General features: G+C 38.5%; 1 protein-coding gene across 2 annotated transcripts in view; it reads left to right on the top strand.

Moving 5' to 3' along the window:
* Positions 1-21429, top strand: part of LOC126481491 (bromodomain adjacent to zinc finger domain protein 1A) — a 145886-nt gene that overhangs the window by 77571 nt on the left and 46886 nt on the right. For both annotated transcript variants that reach the window (XM_050105273.1, XM_050105272.1), the window contains exons 20-22: positions 1755-1859; positions 1946-2085; positions 9716-9837. In XM_050105273.1, the coding sequence (XP_049961230.1) occupies positions 1755-1859; positions 1946-2085; positions 9716-9837 (367 nt within the window). The remainder of the gene's footprint in view (positions 1-1754; positions 1860-1945; positions 2086-9715; positions 9838-21429) is intronic.

The raw sequence follows: 21429 nt of genomic DNA, 5'->3' as shown, positions 1-21429 counted from the left end.
AAAGAGTATCGGACCAAGCACACTTCCTTGGGGGACTCCAATGTTAATATACTCTGGATCGGAGCGGTATTTTACTGTGAGATTGTTGTTAGTGTGAGAGATTTCTACCCATTGCACCCTGTTTTTCGGGTATGAGTGAAACCATCTGTTTACTAATCCTCTTATGCCAAGTGCATCCAGTTTGTTTAGCAGGATTGTGTGGTCGACTGTATCGAAAGCTTTGGTGAAGTTTAGGAAGATGTCTGTTACCTGGTTTCCTTTATCTAGTTCTTAAAGAACAATGTTTGTAAATTGAGCTATAGCTGCCTGTGTACTTTTGTTAGGCCTGAAGCCAAACTGCTCTTTGCATAAAAGCTTGTATTTTGTTAGATATCCCATTAGTCTATTTTTCATTATGGTTTCTATTACTTTTGAAAAGGATGACCATACAAAAACCAGTTTGTGCCAAAAAGGAACATTACACCATGGAAAAATTATCTACAATAAATTGCCAAGAGAAATTAAAGTAGAGACTGATGTAAAAAATTTTAAAGCAGCATTAAAAGAATATCTGTTGACACATTGCTTTTATACCGTGGAAGAGTTCCTCCAAAATCCTAGAGAGTCTAAGTGATGATTATGCAAATACTGTAACCATTAATACTGGCCTATAAATACATTCAGATGTAATTCCCAAGTTTCTAATGGGGTTCAAGTATAAGTTGTATACGACTTGCCCAGTATATGAAGTAAAATTCTGTGAATGTAATTCTCTAGTGTACATGTCAATTCATAGTGTAGAAGAGTTCCTCAAAAATCCTTAGAGCTCAAGTGAGGATCATGCAAATACTGTAATCGTTAATATTGGCTTATACATGTATTCAGTTGTAAACTTCAAGTTTCTAATGTGGTTTAATTATAACTTACACATTGACTTGCCCAGTATATGAAGTGCTGTAAAATTTTGTGAACATAATTTTCTAGTTTCTAAAGTGTTTTAATTGTAAGGTATACTTTGACCTGTCCAATATCTGATGTGCTGTACTGTACATGTAAGATTTATGGACCAATATATACAATACAATACAATGCAAAATATTGGTCTGTAGTTTTCTATATTTTTTGGGTCACCTTTCTTAAGTATGGGCAAAACCTTTGCATATTTCAGTGCCTCTGGGAAGTTACCTGTGATGAATGATTCATTTATGATGTGTACTAAAGACTCTTTGAGACTTTTTATACTGTCCTTTAGCAGGCACATAGGCACTTCATCTACATCTGTTGCGGTTTTATTTTTTCGGTTCCAAACAGTGCTGGTTATTTCTTCTGTGGTCGTGGGTTGCAGCATCATTGTGTTCGGAACATAATTTATTGATTGTACGTGCTGTTTTATGTGAAATTTTTGTTGAAGTTTGGTGGCTGCATTGCTGAGATACTGATTAGCAAAGTTTGCTACTTTTTTAGGCTCTTGTATTATAATACCGTTCTGATGTAAAAGGATGTTTTCCTGTTTAGCTCTTTTTTTTTAGTGGCGTTCCAGGATGTTTTTATCTTGTTTTCTGTTATATCTATAATTTTATTGTTACGAGACTTTTTTGCTGTTAGTAGCACTTTTCTATATATTCTTTTGTAGCCAGTTTACTTTCATAATTAGTCTCCTTCAATTGTATTTGTGTTGATTCTGCATTACTTCTTGTTTTATAATGTTATTAATTTGTGTAAGTTACAGAATCATGAAGGAATAAAAAAAAATCACATATTGCAAAATGTTTCAGTTGAGGAAGCCAATAGTGAAAACTCATCTCTAATAGATCGATGGGAAGTGTCCTTGATGGCATCGTCCAGTTTCTCACAGCTGTATATTCATCTATTGACCTTAGGTTTGTATGACCTCTTCACCATGTAAGAGTCACAGTTTGGATTTGGCTTCGAGTTTACAATTATGTTTTACCTTTCAATTTGGCAGACAATAGTATTCAGTGGTCAAAATCGCTTCTGAATGCTGTGTGCCGTGTATGCAGACGAAGACGAGATGCAGAAAACATGTTGCTTTGTGACGGATGCAACAAAGGCTACCACTTGTATTGTCTGAAACCAAAACTTGAAGTAAGTAGCATTGATTATTTTGATTGTGTTGTAATTGAATTGTAAGAAAATTGGACTTATTTTGGAAAACTGGTTATAGTAAGTTACACAGTTCACACATGCACGCGAGAGACAGAGAGAGAAGTAAGTAATATGCATGGCACAGTGGAGGAGTGTCAGTTCCCAAATCCTGAAGTTGAGCATTGAATCCAAAATCAAACAATGTACAGTATGTTTCAAAAAGATTCATTTGATTTATAATTATGTTTAGCATCAAACTTCAATTTTCTTGCACAAATGTTCAATGTGCTCAACCCTCCTCCACTATTGGACACATGAGAAACATCCCGACAGTATTCAAGCAAGTTACAGGAATGCAGCTGTGTGATGCCTTTCCACAGTAGCCAATATTGCATCATCATCATCATCTTCTTGGACAATTTCCAGCCTCTGGCCAGGTCTGTTTGGAACATAAGCCTCTCCAACGTCTTCTGTCTTGCCACCATCTCTCCGTCTTCACCTTGGTCCAGTCTTCTCCTTTCTTCTCTAAGCATTCCTCCACTGCTTTTAGCCATGTGCCTCTCGGTCTTCCTCTTGGTCTCTTTCCTTCCAGTTTCATCTCGTGTATCCTCTTGGGTATCCTCTTCTCCTCTATTTGCTTAACATGCCTGTACCATCTCAGCCTTGATTTCTCTCTCTTTTGTAATGATTCCACCTTCATTAACACTCTGATCCTCCCATTTCTTAACCTGTTTATCTTTATCACTCCAGTACTGTTCCTTTAAAATTTCATCTCACTAGCTTGTACTTGCTTTCCTCTCTTCCTTTCATAGCCCAGGTTTTGGATGCATATGTCAGGATTGGGACGTAGTGCGCCTGGTATTTGACCTTTGTATTGATTCGGGGTACATCCTTGCTCCATATCAGGCTTTATTTCTCTGCTGTTCTTTCCATCTTCCTGTATCAGGCTTCCTAGGTACTTGAAACTCTTCACTCTCCTCAGTCGTTCCCCCCCCCCCCCCCCCCCTATTGTTTTCCAGTTGTTCCTCTGTCCTTCGTTCTCATTGTGATAATCGTCTCACTTTTACTTATGCTGAATTTCATCCCATATTCTTTGTTTGTTCACATACGTCATACTGCTCTGGTACTTCCTCCTCCTTATTCCCCCAGATCATCTGCAAACACCATAGCTTTCATCTTTCCTTCACCAATTACTTGTGCTACTGTACTCATTATATCATCAGTCACTAAAATGAAGAGTAATGGTGAATGTGCACTTCCCTGCCTCAAGCCATTCTTCTCCAAGCTGATCTCCCTCCTCCCATTTACACACAGCTCACACTTCCACTGTACATTTCCCTTATCCTCCAAATAATCTGTTCTGCTACTCCCCTGTTCTCCACACTTTGCTTCTATGTACACTATTATACGCTTTTTCAATGTCTAGGAAGGTCATTAGTAGATCTATTCCATATTCATAATGCTGTTCCTGCCATTGTCTTACAGCAAAAATTAGGTCCACCATGGACCTTCCTGTTCTGAAGCCATGTTGCTCTTCTCTCAACCCTCCTTCTAATTTTGACCGAATTTGTGCTTCCAAAATTTTCTAAAAAATATTTGCACAATGACTCATCAGTGTTATTCCACAATAGTTCTTGCACTCTTTTCTATTTCCCTTCTTAGAGATTGGGACAATTATTCCCTTCTTCCAGTCTTCTGGGTTCATCTTCAGTCTCCACACAATTTTCATTATTCGATATGGCCATTGTATTCCCACCTCTCCTGCTGCTCTCACCATCTCAACACTTAGCTCATCCAGACCTGGTGACTTCCCTCCCTTCATCTTGCCCAATGCCTCTTCCACTTCTCCCCATGTAAGGTCTTTTTCTATTTGCTGTTCCTCCTCTTTTTTCTCCTCGGCTTGTTCCTCCTCATCTAGGTCTGCATTTGGGTTCAGGAGTTCTTCAAAATACTCCTTCCACATGTTCTTGAGTTCCTCCTTATTCTCTACATCTTGGCCACTTTTGTTCACCATTCGGGCATAATCTTTCATAACATGGTCTCTCTTACCTTTTAATCATCCTATATAACACATTTCAATGTATCAACCCATAATTTTTGAGACACAAATGCAATGAGAGGGAACAGTGCAAGGAAATTTAAAATCTGGGTAGGTGAAGATGTGCTGACCCTGAACCATTATAAGGCATATGTATAAAAACGTAACACAATCCAATGCGACCACACACACACACACACACACACACACACACACACACACACACACACAGTGTCAGAATATTAACTGCCATCAGGTGAGCAAGTAGCTTAAATTCTGCTTGGAATCCTGCCCTTCGCTTCGCTTGGTCAGTCTCTATTTATAAGCTATTTTGTCAAAAACTGACATTTTGAGCCCTTGGCAGTATACAAAATATGGGTTGACTCTTAAATAGAAGATAACAACAACCAGCTACTTTTTTACAATGCTATTTATTTATTTAAATATTGCCATTACCAGTTTCGAACAGACAGGTTCATCTTCAGATAGCTAGTTCACATTTTACATTAGGTTTCACCTTTTGTTTTCCCAATTGCTGAAACTTCCTTGAGGTGGTGGTTCCCTACAACCAAAACAAGATGTGAAACAATGTCTTTTTAACTGTAACTGTGCCTCACAACAGTTTTAAGTGATGTATACAAGTTAATAAAGGGAAGATGTTTCGATTGCTTACGATGAAACATCCGCACCATTATGTTCCAGTGCAGACTGCCTATGATCTTGCAGCATCGAAAACTGTGTGGACATAATCTGCATATATGTACATAAAAAAAGTGTGCCGTACAGTTTTCGATGCTGCAAGATCATAATGTGCATACACATACATAAAAAAAGGAGCATCAAACAGTTTTCGCTGCTTCAAGACCATAAGCAATCTGCACTGGAACATAATGACACAGATGTTTCATTGTAAGTAACCGAAACATCTTCCCTTTTGTTAGTTTGTTTACATCCCTTAAAATCATTGTGAGGCACAATTACAGTTAAAAAGACATTGTCTCACATCTTGTTTTGGTTGTAGGGTACCACCACAAGGAAGTTTCAGCAGTTGGGAAAATAAATGGCAAAAGCAGATGTAAAACATGAACTAGCTGTCTGGAGATGAACCTATCGGTTCAGACATGGTAATGTTGATATTTAAATAAATAAATAGCATTGTAAGAAGTGGCCGGTTGCTGTTACCTAATATGTAAAGGTCCACCTATATTCTATTTATAAGGTCACATGCTAACTTAAATCTCAACAAGTTACTTAATAGCAGAATCCCAAAAGCTGGAAGTGCACACCAGAATCTCTGTGTTGTTGCTATCCGCTCAATGATCAATACCAAAACAATGTTCTGCAATAGCAGATTTGCTTGACTGATGGGAGTATGTGTGATACTTCAATTCTACACACTGGTCCTCTGCGGACCTGATGGTCCAATCAATGTATGACATGACATGCCACAGTTGCGTGAGATATGGTAGACACCAACCCCGAAAGCCAAGACATTCTTTGCTGACCATGAAAGGCCCCATTGAAAAAACTTCATAGTGTTTGTGCACAATATCATTAAAATAAAGTAAATAAACACAACTTGTGACTGAAGGCGGTTTGTTCTTCATTTTACAAAAGTAAAACAGTCGCGGACAAAAAAAACGAAAAACAATGGATAAAATTAAGATACGATTAATCCTCTTTGAAATTCTACCTGTACAGTGTGAAAAGGCTGTAGACCTAGTTGTCCCCTTGTTATTTTCATCACTTATCCAATACATGATTGTTTGATAGCTCAACCCATGTGTAGTGTGTCTTGCACTATAACCATTCTGGCGAAGAGGTGATCTAAATTAGTTGGCAAACTTCAGAGTTAGATGACAAGAGCCTTATGAACCAAGGTACAAAATACTGCGTGCTGATCCGGGTGGTGACAACTACCAGCCTGAAGAGACAAATCAATGTGACTTGGGTTCCTATAAATGGTATTTCCCGTTGTACCCTCGCCCTTCCTCCCCACTTTTCACTCCAATGAGGCCAGACAAGAAAATTGTCTACTTGTTTGAAAAAGCTTATAGGTTTCAGTGGCACCACCATCATGGTGTGTTCCTTGAAATCTCCCATAAAAAGTTTAGCATTAATAGGTGGAAAATGGCATCTCACGGTAACTCCATCTGTCTGCACATAGAATTGGTCATTGAATAAAAAGTAAATGGAAGTTAAGAAAGAGAGATTAGGCTTGAATGTCCCTTTGCTATTGAGGTCAGAGACTGAACACAAGCTCAGGTTGTTTTGAGGATGAGGAAGGAATGTGGCCATGCCCTTTCAAAGGAACCATTCCAGCATTTCCGTGGAGCTATTTAGGGCAATGATAGGAACCTGAAATATGAGAAGCCGGACACAGATTTGAACTGTTGTTGTTCTATGTGAAGGGCATCCAAAGTGCTAACTGGTGTATCACGATGCTTGGTAAGTGGAAGTCAACACATGTTGAAGTAGGTTCCACTTAGAATCCTGCTTGTCCATGGCCAGAAAGAGATTGAAAGATCAAAGATCAGTGATTGTCAAAGACATCAGCCTGCTCCATTCCTGTAAGTAATTTGAAGATTTTATACAACTGAAGCTGCTGCCATTCCCCCCCCCCCCCCTCCCCCTCTTATCAGCATCCATATGAACCAACATGTAACAAGTGATGTTGACAAAAACTTTTTAGTTTTGAAGGTAATTTAAAGTCTCTTAGCTTCATTCATGTAGAATATATAGAGCCGATTATATAAATATGGCTAAATGGAGGCAAAGGTTGATGTTACTTCAGAAATTCACATCTGTTAAAGACTCTTCTCTGTTGTATAATACTAAACTTGAATCCACCAAAGGAGATTCAGTGTTGATCTAAGTTAGTACAAAACATGCTTGGAAACATGGTGAAATTTGGCTATTGACACAGTTATTGTGCTTCTGTCGCAGCTATTGCACACACATCTCAGGTACACAGCATTTATTACTGAGTGTGTTGTGTTATAAAATTGAGGAAAGTAAACAGAAAATCATTTTGCTCTTTTATGATGTACACATCTAAACTCTCTCTCTCTCTCTCTCTCTCTCTCTCTAAGAAATCTGTATTTGATTATTTTCTCCTTTCCTATGTTACTTTGTCAGTATGTGTCTATAAAATGCTTTTAAACTAATCACATAAACTAAGAGTTGCCTCCAAGATTTGTTATGAGATCAATTATTATCTGCATTCATTATGTACATAGGCAATAATTTCGTTAACCTAACCTTACAGGTGGAAAAAATATTTCGAGCTTCAGCAATATGGGAGTGGCCTAGTTACATGTTTACTATTTTTTGTTAACAGCAACTTCTTTATTATTTCAGTAGTTTGCATTGGCTCAAAACCGTATTGTTTTGTAATGTCACTGCATTGTGAACTGACAATTACAGTTGAACCTTACTTTAATTGGTGAATTTTCACCAGTCAAATATGATCCTGCTCCATGCCAATATGATCTGGGTTTTATGTTTATACAATGCAGATTCCCAAGTTAAGCTTCATCTAAGGTGGTCAAATGCTTTATACAATCAGCCCATAGTCTTGCAAAATCACTTGAATCTTTTTAAAACACTCTGTATTTAATGGAATCACATTCCCTGCTTTAATTTCTTATAATCACTCGAAGGTTGCACTGAATGTGTGTGTGTGTGTGTGTGTGTGTGTGTGTGTGTGTGTGTGTGGCCTGGATGAAGCTTTTGAATATCTTGTGCTGTATCAGTAGAGACCAAGCAAGGTGCTGTAGTGGTTAAGGCAGCACCCCCTTATTTTCAGGAGACTCAATGAACAGTTCATTTCGTTGACAGAGCCACAACCTCAGCTCTTCTTGCACCACTTCATCACTGTCAAAGAGAAGCCCTTCGAACGTGTTCTTTAAGTTTTGAGAACAGATGAAAATTATAGGGGGCTTAATCGGGACTGTGTGGAGGACGATCAGTAATAGTGTACAGATGTCACAGCAGTCTTGTGTGGTCTGACATTGTCATTCTGAAGGAGAGGTGATCCATGTGTGAACAAACTCTTTGAATTCAAAACTTGATTATAGCACACTGTTTTCAAACGGACATAGTTAGATTACACACTGCAGTGCCACATGCTACAACTCGGAGCTGTCTAGCAGCAGAGGGCTCCCAGTATGCAGACATGAAGAATAAAGATGTAGAATGTTAACAATGTTTATTTTATTTGAAGAGATTCAGTAGTGTTAAGTGAAGTAAATGTTCAAGCCACTTGGAAAACCTTTTAAATCCTCCCAAAAATCCACAAAAGATGGGGGGGGGGGGGGGGGGGGGGGGGGGGGGAGAGAGTCTTTGCATGCCTAGCCACAAATGATCGGAGGGCTGTTGCGCCCATTCTGCTGGTACCTTGTGTGCTTACATATTTAGAATGCTGCTTCCTCAACAAAAGCCATTTCAACACCTCCCTTGCATTAGCGAGACCGATCACAGAACCTATTGGTGACAGATCGTCTGAACTCGGTGAGGTTGCTCGTGGAGGCACGCACATCAGTAGTATTTTGCTGTAGGTGTCTGAAATGCACTGGCCTGTGTCTTCAGATGAAGACGTCCTCTGTACATAATAGAAGCACTGGTCACGGATTTACCAGATTCGTGACCTTGGTGAATGACAGGAGCTAGTGCTTGAACATTAGCAACCACATGTTTTGAAGGGATGTCATTTCTAATACTAGTAATTTCCTTTGTGGTGGTTTACAAAACACTTTTACTCAATCACTTATCATCCTTCTGCACTGTATGCAGATTAAAACAGTCTTACACTCACGTATTGTGCCAAAAAAATGAGTTACATTTAACGAGCTCTAAACAGTGCCACAGTTACAGCTTGATAAAGTGGATTCTATCGTGATCAGCAGGATCTACCTCTGTCACAAAACCGCTCAACTCCGTTGGCCCTTACCTGTTGCTGTTTTGTTACCTTGACACAGTGTAGGAACGTGCTTCCTTATGTTTAGGACCAATCAGAGTCCTCCATTTTCTTGCCTATGTATACATTGCATTTGGATTGAACCAAAGCCCTTCTTCTTATGTCCTGATGTATTGCTACATCACCAGGGACACTACGCAAGACACTCTCTGTCCCCCCCCCCCCCCCCCCCCCCACCCCCCATTTATTCACCCCCCCCTCTCTCTCTCTCTCTCTCTCTCTCTCTCTCTCTCTCTCTCTCTCTCTCGCACACACACACACACACACACACACACACACACACACACACACACACACAATCCAGTGGCAACATATTGCCAACATTACGTAGTCTTGAGGATCACTTGTTGAGTACCTCCTGTTGACATAATCACTTTCATTAGACATTGAATCTGTTACCTTCTAAGATTCATCAGTTAAGTACGGGCTTATTACTTAGTTTCCAATAATCCTCCACCAGATGTTTGCAGTACCCTGCCTCTGATGGACATCATCAGCCCGATAATGCATAATTTTTAATAGTCAGATTTCTTTGTATTTTAAAATGGTACTTCTTTTTTTATACATACACATTTTAATTGTAAAACTTAGTTGAATGTATAATTTTTTTTCAGTGTGTCCCAAAAGGTGATTGGTTTTGCCCAGCCTGCAAACCGCCAACAAAGGTTCACGTAAAGAAATCACGACGCCTTTTCTCAGATCTCTCAGATGAGGACGAGCCAAGCAAAAAAGAAGAGTAAGTATAGCCTTAATTACAATTTAAAAAAGCAAGGCTTGCTAGTACACTCTAATAACTGTAAAACAGATTACATCACCACAGCTGGATGGAGACTTTTCGTCTACTTATATAGTCTCAAATTTTACTTTCCACGCATCAGCACTCTGTAGTAAAAGTAATTCATTACTCAGTAGTTTTTGTCTAACGCATTTTACCTTTATCACAAATTTCAAGTCTTTTGTGCAGAACTTTTGCCAGAGTAGCCGAAATTCCTTACCTGATTTGATTACCTCATACCTATTTTGGCCCTTTCAGTATCTACATATAACTGGAAAGGCTGGTTCAGAAATGTCAAGGCTATGTTGTTCAAATGCAAATGTGGCTTAAAGAGATGTCAGTCCAGTGGGTACCTGCCTATGTGAGAATTCACCACTGTGTGGTAGTACAATCAAGATATAAATCTAGAATAATATCTCACCTGAGCAACAACAATATCCTCAGCAGATCAGAGCTAGGATTGCAGAAGAATTACTCTACAATTTCACTCAGTAGATTTTACAATCATTAAATAACAAAATAGAGCCAGTTGGTATTTTCTGTAGCTTATCTAAGTCATTTGTGTGAATCGCAGTATCCTCCTAGATAGACTGAAGTTTTATTGGATTGATGGTATAGCCAACAAATGGATAATGTCATATCTAACCAAACGAATGCAGAAAGTTGTATTCTTTTCTCTTAAGTCCTCGGCTGTTCCTCACATGTGTTAATGATCTTCCATCTAATGTACAACAAGCAGAATTAGTTCTTTTCACAGGTGACATTAGTATTGTAATCAATCCAAGCATATACGAGGGCCGTTCAGAAAGTAACCTCCGGTTGATTTAAAAAAATACACCAAGTTAAATAAAAATATTTTAATATATACATCTTACAACTACATCTTGGCACTATTTTTCTACATAGTCTCCATAGCGATTGAGGCACTTATCGTATCTCTTCACAAGCTTTGAAATTCCTTCTGCATAAAAATCACCCGCTTGTGCCTGGAGCCAGCCTGTGACCGCATCTTTGAGCTCTTCGTCTTCATCAAACCGCTGTGACCCGAGCCATTTCTTCAAATGCATGAAGAGGTGATAATCACTTGGCGCCAGGTCTGGGCTGTAAGGTGGATGGTTGATAACGTCCCACTTGAAGGACTCAAGAAGGGCCGTTGTTCTGCGAGCAGAGTGAAGACGGGCGTTATCGTGCAAAAAAACGATACCGGAAGTCAGCATACCACGGCGTTTGTTCTGTATAGCCCGTCGTAACTTTTTTATTGTTTCACAGTACACGTCTTGATTAATGGTCGTACCATGTTCCATGAATTCAACCAACAACACCCCTTTGGCATCCCAAAACACCGTTGCCATCAGTTTTCTGGCAGAAAAATCTTGCGAGGCTTTTCTTGGTTTGGTAGGCGAATTTGAATGTGCCCACATCTTTGATTGTTCTTTTGTCTCAGGGTTGACGTACTTAATCCAGGTTTCGTCACCGGTCACGATTCTGTTTAACAATGGTTCTCCTTCGTCCTCATAACGTGACAGAAAGTCTAATGCAGAGGCCATTCTTTGAGTTTTGTGGTGGTCTGTAAGAATTTTGGGCACCCATCGTGCACAGAACTTACGGTAACCCAATCTTGCTGTCACTATCTCGTACAAGAGAGTCTTAGAAATCTGTGGAAAACCAGTAGACAACTCCGACATTGAGAAACGTCGATTTTCACGAACTTTTGCATCAACTGTCTGAAAGAGTTCGTCAGTCACCAATGATGGTCTACCACTCCTCTCTTCATCATGAACGTTTTCTCGTCCACTTTTAAATAAACGTACCCATTCACAGACAACTCCTTCAGAGTCATTCCACATCAAATCACCCAATAAAAAATAAATTTTACACCCACCTCCTTAGATTTTCATGAAATTTGGCTCAAATGGTTCTAATACTATCCTGACAACACCTGCAAAATTTTTTTGCTGTATCTCCTACAGTTTTTTTTTATAAATTTTTTAAGTTTTTATGTTTTGCGTTTTCCGAACCTTCGGAAATGGTAAATTTAATTTGTATTCAAAACTTTAAAATTGCTTATCTTAAAAACTCTTCTAGATAACATCATGAATTTTTGCAGCAAGTTTATTTATTATACATATTTGAAGATAAAAATGATACTATTAAAATATATTATTTTCCATGAGAAAAATATATATGTATTTTTTTTTCTTTTCTTTTTTTAACGGATGTTTTGTTTTATAAGAATTGCAATATCTAGAGCCTCAGACCTGATAGAATGCTCAAATTTGTTTTAATTTACTCTTAAACATATAGGCTACTTGATAAAACAAAAATAATGATGGCTTTTTAACATGTTTATTAATTATAGTAGATTACATTAGAATTATGTACAAAGATAGTGTACTTATGACACTTATGTATAACCCAACTGATTGCTTGAAACATTGAATTTTTTGAGTAATTTTGTCTTTTTAATAAACATTAATGCTGATTCAACTTATTTTTCCACTTCATCCAAGAGCTTTCAGTTCTTTTGATACAGTCTTTATTGAAGTAATACATTCTTCCAGTGCCGCTTGATTGAGGTGCGTCTACTACACAGACTATGTGCTCCAAAGGCACTATGCAAGAATCTTCTCTTTCAGGCCAATAAAATGATGCAGCTGGTCCTGAAGGATGTAGAAATAGAATTTCTGCATCTTCTTGTCCAAAGTACCAGTTACCATCATAATTTACAGCCACATAGCTATTTATGGATGGTTCAACACGAACCCAATCAGAAGATGAATGGAAAGAAAAGAGTAAGGAGGGTTTTACACTATCTGCAGTCCTTCTAATTTCAAGGTTTTTTGTTGGAAGTGGTTTGAAGTTATGAAAACTTGTTGTTCCAGGAATGGTTCGGGTTGCTGAAAAACGGTTTTCTAGTTTTTAACCGTAGCAAATCAGCTTCTTTTTTGTCAATAAAGTGAAAATGAACACACATCGATTACTGTCATTATTTGCTCTTTGTCTGAAAGCTGTAGACTAGCTTTCCTTAAAATTCTTTTAATAGTTCCTCCTAGGCCATCACAAATTGACTTCCCATGACTTGTTGCAAAAAAAGTGTGTTGGGCCTTCAAATTAAAGTCTCTCAAGTGTTCAGTCAAATTTTTAAAACTGTTTCCATTTTTGTACTGCCCAGCACAACCATCTGTAAAGTAGTGAACTGAGTCAATGTCAGTATGATGTGATGACAGCCACTTCGTAATTTCTTTTTGTACAAAGTTAACAAAACCAGTATCACGTTCTTGGTCATCACTAATAAAACATTGGTTGGAAACGAAAACATTGTTTTCCTCATTTCTTAGAAAAACTCCAACTGGGTGTAGAGTACAACCACCTCTATTCCAGTGGTAACTTTGGATCTCATTTTGTATAACAAAGGAATAATTTTCACTGAAACCCACCACAATAATTGCTGTTTTGGGTGGTGGGTCTTCTTTCAATCTTTTAAAGGCTGCTGGTTGGGATTTTGCTATAAACGAGTGCGGGGTGAGCTTTTCCAATGACCTAACCAATAAAGAAATGTAGTCTTCAACACTGATAGACTGTTTGATCATTTCTGCCCTGTCTGTGTTAGCCCACTGATTTGATTACAATTTCTTCTTCTAAATCATAATCTTCACGTAGTTTTTCAGATAAGTACTCAGTGCAGTATTTGCAGTACAGCTGTCGCAATGACGTAGCATGCAGTTTTGGTTTTTCGTGTTGCACACAAGCATCTTAATTAGGTCTTTATAAGATTCTTCAATTTTCACAGCATCCAGTAATAGTTTAACATTCTGGTGGATACTGCATACACATACTGTGTGTGTGCCTGCAGCACCAGCAAGGATACACCATTTAGGTCTCAAGAAACAAAATTTTGAAAATCATACTTCTACCTCGGGATTCTCCCATTAGAAAGAATAATAGAGTTCTCTCAAGTTACACAAAATGAGTCTTTTTTGCATGTACACATTTTTTTGAACACTTACTTTGTCTTTTGTTCCAGGTAGCACTCTGGAACTTTCACCCTTTTCATAAAAATCTGTTAAAAGTCTTACTGTATTTCCAGAAAGAGTTTTACCTTTTTTTGGACCAGGAGTTTCCAAAATACCCTTTTTAGGTTTTAGCTTTCTAGCTTGTCGCACCATGTACTCACTTACATTAAATTCTTTCATCTCTTTATTTTGACTCCGAGAATCTAGAGCCAAGGTCAGAATCTGGATTTTTCTAGACCTCACAACAGATGAAATCTTCTCTTTCATAAGAGAAATCATTACATCAAAATCCTTTGCTTTCTCAACCACACTTGTATCTTCTTCGACATCATCAGAACTTGGTGCATCATATTTTAATGCTTTTGAAACTGCCTTTTTTGCAGTCTTTTCAATACTGCTAACCTTCCTTTTAAAATAAGACCCTTTACTTTGTTCTGACAAGCCATGAAGCTTTATCGGTGTTAAACCTAAATTATCAAGAGCAATGTTTGTTTGTACGAGGGATTCATTTCTGGATTCCTGTGATTCTAATTCAACCATGACTTCATCTGTTTCACTTTCATTGACTTCAGCTCTTAATTTTTCCTCACAAAAGTTAAGGGATGTTGAGCAAAACTTTTGTCCAGGTTTTATGCTAATATTTTTTGTCAGTAATTGTTTAGAAAGATCCAAGCCTACACTTCTCAATGATTTTTTGATGGGCTTTTTGTGTTTTTTTTAGTGGGTCTACACATGTTGTTTGATATTTTTCAAAAACGTTTAAAAAGTAGTAGCTGTGGTATGAACATATATTCTTAAATTCACACAGATTAATTCCAGATCGTAAGTGGATCAAATCTTTTTCTTCCTCGCTCAATTCAGATACCGGCTGTAACTTTTTTGAAGGTGTGTAGGTTGTTTGGAAACAGTCAGATTTTTTAAATAACCCTACGCTACAGGTTTGAATATCTGACATACTGATTTCACTTTTGGTCTGATTACTGTTCTGGTTACTTTTATAGGATATTGGAAAAGAATCTCTGTAAACTAAGTAACAGTACTTAATAAAATACTATCCAAGCACTATTTAACACTGTAATAATTTTTTACTTCAAAACACAGGAGTAACAAAACAAAATCCAAGCGTACATTGTTACTTGAAGAAGACAAAAACTTATTTTCGGTGTCTAAGTCACTTGGTACTTTTTATTTTTAAAATATAATTAATATTATTTTAAAAATTAGATAACTATTAAACAGGTTAAAAAGCCAACATAATTTTTCTTTTATCTAATAGCGTATACAATTAAGAGTATTTTAAAACAAATTTGAGCTTTCTATCAGGTCTGAGACTCTAGATATTGCAGTTTTTGTAAAACTGAACATCCGTTAGCTAAAAAAAAACTTGTAAATTTTTATTCATTTGAAAGGTTTTAATATATCTTTATGGTAATTTTTTTTAACATTTAGATATAATACACAAACTTATTCCAAAATTTCATACTGATATCTTGAGTATTCTTTAATATACAAATTTTTTTAGTTGTGAGGACACGTTTAAGTTAAGATTTCCGACTGCTGAAACAACGCCAAATCTAAAAACTTTAAAAATTTATAAAAAAAAACTATCAGAGAAAGAGAAAAAAAATTTTACAAGTGCTTTCAGGATGATAAAAGAAGTAATTGTACCAAGTTTCATCAAAATCTGACATGGTTGGTGTCAAGGCCTGGGTGACTTGACATGGAATGACTCTTCACTCATAACTCTTGGTCCGTACACGGCACAGAGCTCACGATGAATAGCTGCTGCAGAGTATCCTTTGGCTGTAAAAAACCTTATGACAGCACGCACTTCACATTTGGCGGGGTTTTCTATTGCAGCACACATTTCAAACTGCCACAAAAACTAAACTAGCGCAGGTACGACGTTCACTCGACCACGGCTTGATGCCGACTGACCTGTTGAGTGCGTGAACGCACAGATGGCGTCGCTACTCCCCCCACAACCCGCACTGTGACCCATCGGAGGTTACTTTCTGAACCGCCCTCGTATATAGCAACAGAAGAAATGCTAAACAGCATTCTCAAAAGTGTCATCGACTGGTTTTCTGCTAATGGTCTAGCCCTCAATTTTAAAAAGACACAATGTATTCAGTTTTGCTTATCAAAAGGTACTACACCAATGATAGGCGTAACCCACAGTGAGGAAATAATAAATAGGGTGCAAACTTCAGAATTTTTAGGTGTCCGTGTTGATGAAAATTGAAACTGGAGAGAGCACACTTCAGAACTCCTAAAACAACTTATTTCAACCACATTTGCACCTAGAATCAATTTAAATCTTTGGGAGAGAGAAATAATTAAGTTGACATTTTGCATATTTTCATTTGATAATGTCATATGGAATAATGTTATGGGGTAACTCATCTTAAAGAAAGCAAGTCTTCATTGCTTAAATATGCTGTAAGAGTTATATGTGGTGACCAAACACAATTATTTTGTAGACATCTCGTTAAGGAGTTGGGCATTCTGATTATTGCTTCACAGTATTTTTATTCCCTCATATAGATTATTGCAAATAATCCACTGCAGTTAAAGAGCAACAATATCAGAAAGACAAATGACATCCATTATTCCACATCAAGGTTGTCTTTAGCACAAAAAGGGGTGCACAGTGGTGCAACAAAATTTTTTTATAACTTACCCAATGATGTAAAATGTTTGACGGACAGCAAAGTAAAAAAAAAAAAAAAGGGAAAATTTTCGCCTTGAAAACTCCTCCTATCCCATTTCATAGCAAAAGTGTACGTAGCTGAACTATTTTGCTCACCTTTTCTTATTGTGAAAAGAGTGAAGCAACTAATCATTGCTCCATCACAGGTTTCGATTGCAACCCTTACAATGCCAGAAGAGATCAGCAACCCCTGTGATAATGTTTAGATTCTGCTTTCGCAAAACACGCGTGAAGGCTGGCTGTGCTGTGAGAGGGAGCCATGGCTTGTTTCCCAGCACCACTCCTCTTCCCTCTGGCAGTCAAAATTCTAGTTCATTAATGCTCACAGCAGTCTGCTACTATATGTATAGTATGCACACTCTGTGCTATAACAATTGGAAAACCATACCTGTCAAGTTTTTCGAGTGCGCCAAAATTCTTGCTCTCGTGTTCTATTTTCTACTCACATCAAAGTAAGTTTTGCATCACCCCAGTTCCCAGAACTCCTGAAGATAGATGTTGACTATGGGTATTGTATCACAGACACAGTCCCTTTGACTGTTCAGAGATGTCACAAAATCCGCCCAAAGATGTGAACAACCATGCATGAGCAGCATCTGTAAGATGGAGGGATTCCGACAACTGATCAGGTCCAGTCATCCCACCAGGAAGGAGGTACACAGCTCGTGTTGGCTGTATTTCAACCGTGCCTAGACAGTCAATACTGCAGTTCGATCGCGTCCACATTGTTAGTTTGTGCTAGGTAGGGCTCTCGACAAGGGAAGTGTCCAGGTGTCTCGGAGTGAACAAAAGTGATGTTGTTCAGACGTGGAGGAGATACAGAGAGAGACAGGAATTGTCGATGATATGCCTCTTTCAGGCCGCCCAAGGGATGCTACTGCAGTGGATGACCGCTACCTACGGATTATGGCTCAGAGAAACCCTGACAGCAATGCCACCATGTTGAAAAATGCTTTTCATGCAGCCACAGGACGTGTGTTACGACTCAAACTGTGCACATTAGGCCGTATAATGCGCAACTTCACTCCCAGCATCCATGGTGAGGTTCATCTATGCAATCATGCAGTGTGGTACAGATGGGCCCAACAATGTGCCAAATGGACCACTCAGGATTGGCATCATGTTCTCTTCACTGATGAATTTTGCATATGCCTTCAACCAGACAATCGTCAGAGATGTGTTTGGAGGCAACCCATTCAGGCTGAACACCTTAGATACACAGTCCAGCGAGTGCAGCAAGGTGGAGCTTCCCTGCTGTTTTGTGGTGGCATTATGTGGGGCTGACATACGCCGCTGGTGATCATGGAAGGCACCGTAACGGCTGTACGATACGTGAATGCCACCCTCTGACCGATAGTGCCCATATCAGCAGCATATTAGCGAGGCATTCATCTTCACGGATGACAGTCCACCCACATCTTGTGAATGACTTCCTTCAGAATAACAACGTCGCTCTACTAGAGTGGCCAGCATGTTCTCCAGACATGAACCCTAATGAACATGTGTGGGACAGATTGAAAAGGGCAGTTAATGTACAACGTGACCCACCAACCACTCTAAGTGATCTACACCGAATCGCTGTTGAGGAGTGGGACAATCTGGACCTACAGTACCTTGATGAAGTTATGGGTAGTATGCCACGACGAATACAGGCATGCATCAATGCAAGAGGACATGCTTTTGGCTATTAGAGGTACCGGTGTGTACAGCAATTTGGACCACCACCTCTGAAGGTCTTGCTGTATGGTGGTACAACATGCAGTGTGTGGTTTTCATGAGCAATGAAAAGGGTGCAAATGATATTTATGTTGATCTCTATTCCAGTTTTCTGTACAGGTTCCGGAACTCTTGGAACCGTGGTGATGCAAATCTTTTTTTGATGTGTGTATATTAATTGCCTTCTTAGTTCTCTCTGTAGGGTTGTCAAGCATGGGTCGCATGGCTGTGACTGCCTATGAAAGATCAAAATTAATATTCTGCGGATTTTGTTAATCATTGAACTGGATGGGCAAAGACAAATAATGCCGAGAAACGCCTTAATTTGAGACACATTCCATTCACCGATAACAGCTGGTGCTTATGAACAGAACAATAATTTGTTGAAAGATTAAATATAGCCAAATGAAGAAAACAAAGGCCATTTGGGGGGGGGGGACTGTTTTAAGTTTTTATAAATCATACATTGTAGTCAAAACGTTCCCAGTCTGCACTTCTTTTAACAGTCAGTTTCAAAGAACTAAGACTTTCTTACCATCACTCATTTAGCATGACAGTGTTTTAAAGTTTTGTGTGTGATCATTTACAAACAAACAAACAAAAAATATATGAGAATTTCGACATACACTATGTGATCAAAAATATACAGACACCTGGCTGAAAATGACTTAGAAGTTAGTGGCGCCCTTCATCGGTAATGCTGGAATTCAGTATGGTGTTGGCCCACCCATAGCCTTGATGACAACTTCCACTCTCACAGGCATATGTTCAATCAGGTGTTGGAAAATTCCTTGGGAAATGGCAGCCGATTCTTCACGTAGTGCTGCACTGAGGAGAGATATCGATGTCGGTCGGTGAGGCCTGGCACAAAGTTGGCGTTCCAAAACATCCCCAAAGTGTTCTATAGGATTCAGGTCAGGGTTCTGTGCAGACCAGTCCATTACAGGGATGTTATTGTCGTGTAACCACTCCGCCACAGGCTGTGCATTATGAACAGGTGCTTGATCATGTTGAAAGATGCAGTCGCCATCCTCGAATTGCTCTTCAACAGCGGGAAGTCTTAGTTGTTTTTACCACAGTGCTAAATGCAAGACTTTGACAGAACTTCTTGTAATAACTATAATGACAATAAAAGTTGTAATGTGCAATAAGTACCTGTTTCACTAGCAAAGATTCTTGTGCACCTTTTGCCACACTTAATTACTTTTGTGCTTTCATGATGCATCAAGAATTATTTGTTGTTCTCATCAAAACCTCCTTGGATAGTTTCTACTGAACCAAGATTGATCAATATCATAAATAGTTCATCCCATGTGTGTCTTATTTATTGCAGAAATACCCTCTCTTCATGCTAGTCAGTTACTTTCAATCAGCCTAGGCTTTATGTTTTGTTACCTGAAATCCAGTTGTGTATTAATAATTCAAATGTTGTGTTACTCAGTTCAGCAAATGAGGGGTCCAGTGGAAAAGGGGCACATGCCACCTGCACTGTGATTTTGGTACAGGAAGACAGCCGATACCATCTAGTATCATAGGTGGGAACAGTGGCATGTGCCCGTTCCTTGAAGTAGAGCATATTATATTTGCTGTTATTCAGGGCTGACACATTCCCAGTGGAAAAGAGGCCCATGCCAGTAATATCTTTGTGTCCCATGAGTCGGTTCCTCTCATTGGTTGACACTTGGTTTCGGAAAGCCAATCAGAAAGCGTTTCTTAAATGTTGTTCGTATGTTTCCAAGATGGCGGCAATAAGTTTTGCTTTTGATGTTGCTCATGAAGAAAATGCAACAGTACATGTAAAAAAAAGAAGAAGAATTAGTAAAGAAAATGAGTGGAAAGATAATGAAAGGAAGATGTTAAGAAACAATGGAAAAGAATATAAATCCCAAAAAAATAAGATTGTGCCTGAGAAAGTGTTTTGTAGTGCCAGTGATCCATGCTGCAAAACTAGTTTCTGCAAATAGTCAACATTGAGTGAAGAACAGGAGGAGGCAATATTTATTGAGATTATAATAAGCAAAATGCTTATTTATTTGGATCAGTGCGGCCTAATAAGTGCAAAAAATTGTATCCAAAAAAGAGGAAGGTTTCTTTCAGATATTTTATTCATGACACTCCAGTTACTGAGGTTGAAATGTGTAGGACTGCACTTTCAGCTGTTAATGCTATTTCTGTTAATCATTTGAGGACTGTCCATAGCAATGAACATTGTGACACTGAGAATCATGAATCTACAACAAAGGTATCTTTACATACAGGATAGAAGAGGCAGGCGTTCTAACAGACCTCATGCCATTGATAACAAGAGAAAAAATAAAGTTAGAAATCACATCAAAATGTTTCCAAGGTACAAATCACATTATAGTAGAACACAGAATCCTAACAAGTCCTACATAACCTCTGTTCACTCGATTGCTGGAATGTATCATTGGTACTGTGAAGATCTTAAAAATACTGATGAAGTCCCAGTGAAACAACGTGTGTGAAACCATTTTCAACACGGAATATAATATTGGTTTTAGATTGCAGTCAAGTGATACATGTCGTATTTGTGATTCTGCTAAGGCATGTAATAACACTGAATCCACAGACATCAGACTACACCTTGAGAAAGCTGAAGCTGCATGTAGTGCTCTGAAAAGTGGCTCAAATGTGTCAAAACAGGATGGCAGTGATGCACTTGTTTTGTGCATGGACATAAAACAAGCATTGCCAACACCATGTATTTCGACGGAAACAGTTTTTTATAAAAGACAACTGTGGACACACAATTTCTGTATTCACCGTTGTAGTGATGAGAAGGTAGTGATGTGTGTCTGGCCTGAAAATATTGCATCTAGGGGGGCCAGTGCAGTAGCTAGCTGTGTTTTAAAGACTTCAGACATAGCGAAGGAAGAACATCATTGAAGGCTCATCATTTATTCTGATTCGAGTGTTGGACAAAATAAAAACTATATTATCCTAGGTCTGTGGTTGTACCTCCTAGATAAAAAATGTTGTGATGTTTTGGAGCATAAATTTCTCCTCCCTGGTCACATGCTCCTCCCTACCATGTGACAGGGATATTGGAGTCATTGAGAAGCTGAAAAGAAAGACACAGGCTGTGTACAC

This window comes from Schistocerca serialis, chromosome 5 (genome assembly GCF_023864345.2).
Source record: "Schistocerca serialis cubense isolate TAMUIC-IGC-003099 chromosome 5, iqSchSeri2.2, whole genome shotgun sequence".
NCBI classification, from domain to species: Eukaryota; Metazoa; Arthropoda; class Insecta; order Orthoptera; family Acrididae; genus Schistocerca; species Schistocerca serialis.
The sequence above is the reverse complement of the archived record's forward strand: the minus strand, read 5'-3'. Positions and strand labels throughout refer to the sequence as shown.